Source organism: Sinocyclocheilus anshuiensis, unplaced genomic scaffold (genome assembly GCF_001515605.1).
Source record: "Sinocyclocheilus anshuiensis isolate Anshui unplaced genomic scaffold, SAMN03320099.WGS_v1.1 scaffold75, whole genome shotgun sequence".
In the NCBI taxonomy this organism is placed as follows: domain Eukaryota; kingdom Metazoa; phylum Chordata; class Actinopteri; order Cypriniformes; family Cyprinidae; genus Sinocyclocheilus; species Sinocyclocheilus anshuiensis.
Window position 1 is genome coordinate 1,437,260 of NW_015549634.1, and position 10,255 is coordinate 1,447,514.

Here is a 10,255-nt window from a genome sequence, read left to right on the forward strand (position 1 = left end):
TTATCTGGGTTTGTGATGTCACGAACCCGGGAAGTAACTTGCTGTAGTCCCTACCAGCCGTTTTTGTAGGCATTAAACTGCCAGAATTTTAAAAGACGACATCTCCGTTTGCATTGAACTTTCAGCTTCGTAACTTCGCAGGTATTGTTTATGCTCAAACAGCAACATTACACACTAACTAACGTTAAAAAAGTGAAATCACAATCAACCACCCCTTTAAATTCTTATCTAATCATGACAAACTATATATCGTTGGAAAGGTCTGAGTCTCAAGATTCCATATTTGGTGGTTGTTTTGTGATTTTGGACAGAAAAATTGCATCAAAAAAAAAATTCAATGGAGTTTGAGTGGCACCCGGTGGCTAGTTTTGGTATAACGCCTAAACAAAATTGTATAGGAACCTCAATTTTTTTATTTCAACTTCAAATTTGGAACACAACTTGTTGAGACATGTTCATGGCCCTAAATGAGAAAAAGTCACAAAATATAAAGAATAAAATCACAGCTTATGGTATTTCGGACAGCTCGAAAATCAAAACATAATACAAGGGTTAAACTGACTACTTGTACTTTTACTTCAATACATTTCTGAAGAAAAAAATGACTTTTTACTCCTTACAATTTTATTTCAACTTAAGTAGTGCTCAATAATACATTTTTATTTTATCTCATGCACATTGCATATGTTACTGTCGTCTTTACTGTATAGTTTCTGAAGCGTTGTCTCTGGACAGTTGCATTATTTGATTATTTGCATTATTGACAGTGTTTGTGCTTCATCAGGAGCACATCTACAAGCTCATGAAGAGTGACTCCTACAGCCGCTTCATCAGATCCAGCGCCTACCAGGAGATGCTGCAGGCCAAGAAGAAGGTAAAGCCTCAGAAACGACTGGAAACGTCCCTCTGAGCGCCGTCCTCGTCACACACACGCTTCACAGAGATCAGACTCGGTGCCATATCACCGTGTCCTCTTTGTTTTACTTGCTGTCTGCTTTTGCATTATTTCTATTAAAACACCTGGTTTCCCGTCACGTTGTTTCTGGCGAGTCTCTTTTGTTTTGCACGTGTTTCTCTTTGTTTCTGTTGTGTGTGTGTTTTGTTTTGAAGCGATGAGACGAAGTGCTGGCGCTGGTTTTTCTGTGATATGGTGAGTTTTGTCAGATGCACGCGTGTGTTTTCTGGAATCAGTGTCAGAAATATGCTGGAAATTACCACAGAAAGCCATTTCAGTCTCTCAGCCGGATTTACAAAATGTAGTGCATTACTAAATGCAAAGTGCATGATAAAGATTGTAGTTAGTAATATAATCTGTTACATTACAAATTTTAGGTAATATAATCCGACTACTTTTGGATTACTTTTAGATTACATTTGACCAAAGTAATGTAATTTTTTCTTTGATTTTTACATTTTTTTTATTATGTAGTATTTATTTAGTATTTTATAGTATAGTATTTTTATATATTTTTAAATTATTTTTGTATTTTTTATTATTTGTATATATTTTTATTTTATAAAACTAAAATATATATTATATATTTTTCATCTTTTTTTTTTGTAAAGCTCTTAAAATTGCCACTGTGTTTGAAACTTGCCTTGAATGTGAAAATATTGTTCCATAATGATACAAAAATACAAAGAGAAATAGAAATATTCCATTCTTTGTTATCAAGAACACGAAGGCCATTAAACACTGCGTTGCATTAAATTAAAAGAAATCATTTTAAAACGTAATAAAAAAATAATCCAAATTAAACACTTGCTAAAAATGATGAAATATTTGATTTATTGATGCTGTCAGATAATCTGTCAGTTTTGCCTGTGTTTAATTTCACAAACTTTCCGAAGCAATAGTCCTTTTAGAAAGGAGAATGTAAAATAGAAAAATAAAAGAATTCGGGAGAATCAGTGAATTATTAACATTTTATTGCCATTTTGTGAATATTAAGTGATCAATAAAAAAGTGAGTATTTTAAAATGTACTATAATCTAATTACACGTACTTAATTATTGTAATCTGATTATGTAATCCAGCACAATCTCTCAATACTGTTTACAGTAATTTAATTGTTCACTACTGCTAGTATTTGGGGAACTACTCAACATAGAGTTGATTTAGAATTCAACTTTGCTTTCATTTATTGAACACTTTTTCTACTGGAAGCAGCTTTATGTAAAGTATGAAAGTAAAGCTGTCTTTGATTGATTTATCAGCTCTTTCTCTTTTCTTTCACAGAAAAGCAAGAATCTTTTCTAGGGTCTGAATCACAGGTGAGACTTGCCTCAGCATACTTTGCATTATTTACAATATCAGAACATGGATAATAAACTGAATATCTTTTATATTGCCAGTATAAAAGATATTCAGTATATATAGATATATTGCCAATCTTAATATCATACACGATAGTCAAATTGATCAGATTAGAACCAGACGATAATAGTTACATTTATGACGATATAAAGAATCAAGCAGTTGAGATTTGCTGTATAGTGTATATGGCTTTACATGAGTGAACTCTATATATTAAAATGTATATATTACAGCAGCCTGAACCACAACGTGAATAAAAGTTCAAGGTGGAAAAAATATGTCTTAGTTTTTAAGAGTGGGGAAAAAAAAATTACGAGGGAACAAAAAGGGGTGAAGAGAGTAAAAATGTTTTTGGTGAGAGAGAAAAAAAATCAAAGAGAGGCAAATGTAAGCGATTTTATATATATATATATATTTTTTTTTTTTGGTAACACTTTACAATAAAGTTCCATTCGTTAACATTAGTTAGTTAGCTAATGTACGCTAACATAAACTAACAAAGCATTTCATAATCTTAGTTAATGTTGATTGATTCCAGCAGTTACTAATACATTATTAAGATCAAGTTGTATCTATTATTTAATGTACCTGAGCTAACACGGACTAACAATAAACAGCTGTATTTATATGAACTAACATTAACAAAGATTAATAAATACTGTAACAGCTCTTTGTTAGTTCATGCATTAAATACAGTTAACATATGGAACCTTATTGTAAAATGTTACCAATATTTTTTGAAGAGAAAAAAAAAAATTGGAGAAAAATGTAAGATTTTTTTTTTTATGTTTTTGAAGAGAAAAAGGTTACACTTTATTTTAATTTAATTTTTTTTTTTTGTGACTTTTTATTTTGAGTTATAAAGTTGCAATTCTGAGCTTTTTTCCCGCAATTGCAAGTTTATATCACGCAATTTTGACTTTGTTTCTCAGAATTGCTTGTTATAAAGTCAGAATTGCGAGATATGAACTCGCAATTGCGAGAAAAATAGAACTGTGAGATGAAAAGTCGCAATTACCTTGTTTTATTTTTATTCGGTGGCGGAAACAGGCTTCCATAGTTATACATTTAAGTACTGAGTAATATTAATGAACTACATGTACTTATTAAATAGTTAGGGTTAGGATTTGGTTTAGGATTACTTGCATGTAATTATACAGAATTTATTATTATAATAATGCATAATTTATATTTAATAATTAATGTAATAAATTATGAACACCTTAAAAAAATTTGAAGACAGAAAATTGAGAGACACAAAATGGGGAACAAAATTGTACGTTTTTGGTGAGAAAAATGTTTTGTGAAGAAAGAAAATTGAAGAGAAAAAAAAAAAACTTTTTTTTTTGAAGAGAAGAATTTTTGATGAGAGAAAAAAAAACTCTGAGAGAAAACTAATGTTAGGACTGCGGCTCAGGAATGATCTCAGACTTTGATATTTTAGAAAGAGCAGCGAAAGTGAATTCCACTGATTCTGTGTGTGTGTGTGTGTGTGTTCCTCTCTCAGATGCCGTCAGCGCTTGTTAAACCACGCAAACGTCACGTCACTCGTCTGTACATGAATGCTGATCATTATAAAGAGCAGCTCCATCTCTGCATGAGCCACACACTTCTAAAGGACTTCAGCTCACATCGAAGATCCTCCTGAAAGCGCTCGACATTCCTCTAGGTTCATTTGCACTTTCTCTCCATCTGAGCTTTTAGACTTATTTTTATATCCCAGAACATGTTTAGTTGTTTTCTGTAGGCTTTGCTTCTGTAAATGTGTACAGATCCTGAGAGTCAGCGTGATTTCTGATGATGAGAAACACTTCAGCGCTCACACAATCTCTGCTGTTTGATACAGACATGTGTAATGGACACTAATAATAAACAACAATAATATTTGGACATCTGTATTTTAAACATGCGCTAATGTTCATTTAAGATGATGGTTTGGTGGTTTTTGGAGCCCGAACGACACACAGTTATTTCATTTGAGGTTTATTTCTTCAGAAAACGACTGCGATCCAAAGAAGCTCATCCGGTCTGGGTTCTTGCGTTGATGATATAGATTCTGTACAGATACATAAATAAAAGGACTGGAGATTAAAAGTGACTCAGTGAATCATTAAGAATCGTTTGTGTCATTCTGAACAGCAGAGGGCAGTGACTGATCGTTCATTCTCATGAGAAACCTTTCTTTAATTTCATTGTCAAAAAAATTCATTTTTCTGTCATGTCATTTATTAACAGCTTGGCATTGCTAAATTATATCTCGACTTTTCATTTTTATGATATAAAACATGCAATATTTTAACAAATTAATGTATATATTCATGATTTTTTCACAAATTAATTCTTTAAACTCAAAACACTTCCCTCTGCTCAGACTATAATCAATAAAGGACAAGATCAGCTCATGTTTGCCATTGAAACAATTTACGAGAAACTGTTGATTTCAGTTGTGTAAATGTTGCAGTTTCTTCTCTGTTACTTCATCAGTCCCATGATTCCATGTGTGTGATTTCTGAGTTTTCTTCATCTATTTTTCTAACATTTTGAAACAGTTCTATTCTGACACGCAGTACACGTAGCAAGGGTTTTTTTAATAAATAAAAAGAAAACAAATAGAATAGAAAAAGAATAGAGCAAGCTAGTGTTAGAGGCCTTTTTTGCTTTTGATAATTGTATAATAAATAAAAAGAAAACTAATAGATAGAATTCAAAAAGATTAGAAAAGCTAGTCTTAGTTTAAAAAAAAGAAAACAAGCAGTAAATGAATAGAGTGCAAGTCTAAAAGGGACAAGTTTAAAAAAAATAGAATTAGAATACATTGAATATAGAATATATATATGAGAAACGATGTGTTTTTTTGAGCATTTGACATTCAAATAATTTAAATTGCAAAAACAATATAGAGTGGAACTGTAACATTACTGTCGTAATAAATTATTCCTTTTACTTGGAGTTTTTTAAAAACTTTTTCCATGACTGAAGTCAAGAGATCTGGGATGATGCAGGTTAATTAATTCACAAGTTCAAAAAAAATAGAATTAGAATACATTGAATATAGAATATATATATGAGAAACAATGTGTTTTTTTGAGCATTTGACATTCAAATAATTTAAATTGCAAAAACAATATAGAGTGGAACTGTAACATTACTGTCGTAATAAATTATTCCTTTTACTTGGAGTTTTTTAAAAACTTTTTCCATGACTGAAGTCAAGAGATCTGGGATGATGCAGGTTAATTAATTCACATTACATCAATTTAAATGAGCTAGAATTAGTCTCAATTTTCATCTGCAATAATAATAATAATACACTAAGCACATAAACATAAATGATATCATCAACCAAAAAAACAACAACAACTGATATTTCCCAAATGTCTCCTTTTGTGTTTCACAGAAAAAAAACATTTTTGAGTTGTCGGTGAACTATCCCTATAAAAAGGTAATTTCTATATTTTGCTTTAGTGCGTCAATATAAAATCAGTTTTAGATTTAGTAATACTGTAAGAAGGAGTTGTACAGAAGAAGGTCTGAGATCTTCTGATCACTGAAGAGGCTGATGACGATCATAATAATAAATGTGACTGTAAGCATGAGATCTGGACACAGAAAATAAACATGTAAATAACAAATGTGCAAGAATTGATCTGAAAGTGTCGTCCAGTTACTTACTGACAGTTTGTTGCTTATTAATGTGTGAGCTTCCCCTTTAAATAACGCGACGCTTCCTTCAGTCCCGCTTGCATTAAGCGCTGTAGAATTTGATGAAGAAATTCAGCATTTCTCCGCCAAATGCTTTAAATCCGACAGAGTGGTTTCATTAAAGCTTTACTGATCTTGCGAAATATTCGCGGCGTGTTAAGCATTTTTTTTTTTTTACTGTACTATCATTGTTATGAACCATAAACTTGGCATGTTGGACAATACACACATTGCGTTTTCTCGGCCTATTCAGAGGATGCATTAAAGTAGATAATGCTTTTATACTAGAGGTTATACTCTTAACAAAATGCTCAAAATCTGAATTTTGTTACAGCACCATTCTTTTTAAGCGGTCCATTAAATTGCCCATTTCGCGGCGCGTTTTCTCGTCCGCCTCAGAAGACGCGTTAAAGCTGACGCGTTACTGCCTACATTTGACCACTTTTTACTGTACCATGTTTTTTTTTTTTTTTTAATTGGACTTTCAACGTGACACATGCGACTAACCGCAATGGACTGGCTCAGAATGGTAAAAAACTGTTTTACTAAAAAGTTCTCAGAATCTGGATGCTGTTAGGAAAGTAACTCTACTATAAAGTCTTTATGTCCCTTTAAACGCATCTTCTGAGAAAACGCGCCGCAAATTGGGCTGATGGCGCAATATGGCTCGGTGTGCATTATCCCATTTAAAACTTTAACAACAAATTAACAATATTGGTAGAGTTCAATGTGCTAAAAAAATCGTATTTCACAAGATCAATACACCCTTTATTGAACCACTGTGTCGGATTTAACGCGATTCTGCCGCTCAACGCGAGCAGCGCCATACACTGAAGGAAGCGTCGCGTTATTTAAAGTGAAAGTTGACGCGTCAGTAAGCGACAAACAGCGCGTGTCCAGCAGGTGTCGCTGTAATAAAGTGAGAATCTTACACCATCGCCTTCATTTATACAATTCAATAGAGTAGAAAATAATTTGTTCGACTTTCCTGACAGATACGAGCAGAGGATAATTAGTCAAATCAGTCCCAATCTTTTTATTCTAAATACATTCATTACATATTAGTCCATATGCACAGTGCTGCAAGTATTATATATAATAACTTGCCTTTGTAGTTTTAACAATAAACATGAAAATTAACATCATGGGTTGATTATACAACCAATTCTAACCTGGTTCTAGATCTGATTTATAAATGCATATTTTAATAATAATTACCTTACTGTCTGGAAGTGTGTTGAGAAACACTGCAACAAAAACACAATTACAAACAGCAATCAATATGAAACCATTCAGACTTTTCCCATTTAAAACAAATTATGGCCAAATGAGAAAAACATTTCAACTGGTCATTTCTTGTGACGCAAGATCTCCTGAAAAACATATGAATCAAGTTTGAAATCATACAAAAAGAAAATAATAAATAAATTAATTAATTCATTTAAATTAAGGAATTAAAGACAGAAAAAAGGATGAGTAGAATTGTCCTCAGTCCTGACCATACATTCACATACTAGAAACTGCTAAATGTTTAACATTTTAAAAAGAGGGATTTTTATGAATTACATTTCATTTTTTAATTCATTTATTCCACAAGACACAATAATTGGTGAAAACTAAAAAAATTTAAAAATGGTATCAATTAATTACAAAGAAAGGACAAGTAACACATTCAATGTGACATTTTGAATCTTTGTTGTATTTACAACTGCATTTGATTCTCAATAGTGCATGTCTCACAGTATTTTGTGATTGCTGTTTAATGTTCACGACTAAATCCTGTAAGTTCTTTGGTTCACACCATCAGAAAACCTCCAGAAACTCCAGAAAGGGGGAGAGGGAGAGAGAGAGAGAGAGAGAGAGGGAGAGTGGGAGAGTTCAATGGGCATGAATAAAACCAGGGAGAACAGAGGGGAGCCGCTGGGGGTTTGGCCGAAGGGCTTCTATTCTTTAGCTGGTAATCAAATTGAAGCTGAAATGAAATGGAGGTTTCTTATGAAAATAGCCTTTGTTGATTGGAAGGCTGGTAATTCATAAACAATGCGTAAGGCTTTTGTGAACATAATAACATATTCATGCTCTCAGAGAAAGAGAGAGAGAGAGAGAGAGAGAGAGAGAAAGAGAGGCATGATTTGTGTGCTGATCAGAGCCAATAGAAAGCTCTCAGTGTGATAAGATCCACATGCGAGTGACGGAGACGAGCCAGAAAGCACACACACACACACACAGTGAGAGAGATTGCTAGAGCCTCCTCCAGAAAGCAGCATCAGTCTGAGAGGATCCGTCACAAACAGCAGCAGAGGCTCTCGTCTGCTCCGTCCATGGGCTTGAGCGGCGCCGGCGTCCCTGGACTCTGGATCTGCTCCGTCTCTGACCGCACACTCGTCCAGGTGAGGCTCTGCTTGGGTTGTGATGAGGTCTGTGCTGGAGTGTTTGATCCGATTACAGCTGCTTCTGCGGGTCGGTGAGCGCTCGAGCCGGCACTGAGCGAAAGAGGATTTATTAGGCTTTCATTCACACACTCCTTTCATCGCTGATATACTCTGCTATGATTTTATAATCATAACCACACTCACAACTAGCCATATATTGATTAATCGGCTGATGTTTGACCATTTTGGAGGCCATTAACATCAGTAATAACCAGCTTGACTAACTGACTAGCTTTTTTTTTTTAGTGTAAATCAAGTTATAACCTTTTTAATGTTTAAAATAATTATTTTTGATAAGATGATAATCTCAAAAAAACATTATTTATGCATCATTCATGGAACATTTTATTTCTGTTTTAGGTGGACATTAAAATTTTTTTATATTTAAACATTAACAAATTTAGCAAAATTATAAAATAAAATGTGACCCTGGAGCACAAAACCAGTCATAAGGGTCAATTTCTTGAAATTGAGATTTATGCATCATCTGGAAGCTGAATAAATAATATTTCCATTGGTGTATGGTTTGTTAGGATAGGACAATATTTGGCTGAGATACAACTATTTGAAAATCTGGAATCTGAGGGTGCAAAGAAATCTAAATATTGAGAAAATCATCTTTAAAGTTGTCCAAATGAAGTTCTTAGCAATGCATATTACTAATCAAATATTAAGTTTTAGGTATGGAATTTACAAAATATCTTCATGGAACATGATCTTTACTTAATATCCTAATGATTTTTGGCATAAAAGAAAAATGTATAATTTTGACCCATACAATGTATTGTTGGCTATTGCTACAAATATACCCCAGCGACTTGACTTACTGCTTTTGTGCTCCAGGGACACAGATGTTTCTTTAATGTTTGTATAAATCAAGAGAACAATGTTTCAATTTGTTTCAGAACATTCAAAAGTAGCATTTCCATAATGTTTACAAAATGATCAAATGGAATGTTAATGTTTGTACAACTAAGAAAAAACGTTTTGAAGGATTTAAAAGTGCTTAATGTTTAAAAGAATTGTTTTTAATTATAAGTTCAATTTCCACACCATTAAAGTCTTTAATAAATGTTCTCAAACTGTTAGCACAAAGACATTTATTTATACATCGTTCAAAGAAGGTTTCAGTCGGATGTTCATGTAACAGTTTTTAAATGTTACTATTGTTTCAGAATGTTCAGAAAACATTCAAAAGTAACGTTGCCAAAACGTTTGTAAAATGATCAAATGGAATGTTTTCTTAACATTTAATATTTTTATGAAAAACAAACATTTTTAAAACATTCTTAAGTGTTTAATGTTTTAAATGATTATTTTTAATACGTTTCATCTCTACAGTCCAGTGCATCTCATTTTCTCTCACTGAAGTGAATGTGGAAAAGCTCTATAATACTTCAAGTGGATTCTAAACTGAATTGGCTGAGCACTGCAGAGAGACAGATGGACACGAGGATCATAGAGCAGGTCTGATAGAGTCAGAAGCAGCAGATCAGAAAGCTTTGAAATCATGTCTGAAGCTCAAAATCAGACTGATATTCTGAAATCAGAAGCTGTGAATTCAGATTTCTGTGCATCTATCCCGCATCTCGCTGTCAAACACAGAGACATCAGCAGGAGTCACTGATGCAGGACCAGCTAAAAACCCCTCAGACTGCACGATACCAACAGATCTAATCAATCAAGACAATCAATTACAACTCGCTTTAGAACTCAGTTACAACTAGACGACACTCACACTCACACACACACACTCACACACACACACACACACACACACACACACACACACACACACACACAC

General features: G+C 33.2%; 2 protein-coding genes across 2 annotated transcripts in view; both read left to right on the top strand.

Moving 5' to 3' along the window:
- The window catches only part of LOC107659662 (regulator of G-protein signaling 7-like), a gene marked incomplete at its 5' end in the record, with an annotated part of 8,688 nt that extends 4,289 nt beyond the window's left edge, over positions 1-4,399 (top strand). The window contains 3 exons of the mRNA XM_016448673.1: positions 785-874; positions 2,240-2,274; positions 3,825-4,399. Of these exons, the coding sequence (XP_016304159.1) occupies positions 785-874; positions 2,240-2,260 (111 nt within the window). The remainder of the gene's footprint in view (positions 1-784; positions 875-2,239; positions 2,275-3,824) is intronic.
- A 3,836-nt stretch (positions 4,400-8,235) lies between these two features.
- Positions 8,236-10,255, top strand: part of grem2b (gremlin 2, DAN family BMP antagonist b) — a 7,391-nt gene continuing 5,371 nt past the window's right edge. The window contains exon 1 of the mRNA XM_016448725.1: positions 8,236-8,409. The gene's annotated coding sequence lies outside the window, so the exon portion shown is untranslated. The remainder of the gene's footprint in view (positions 8,410-10,255) is intronic.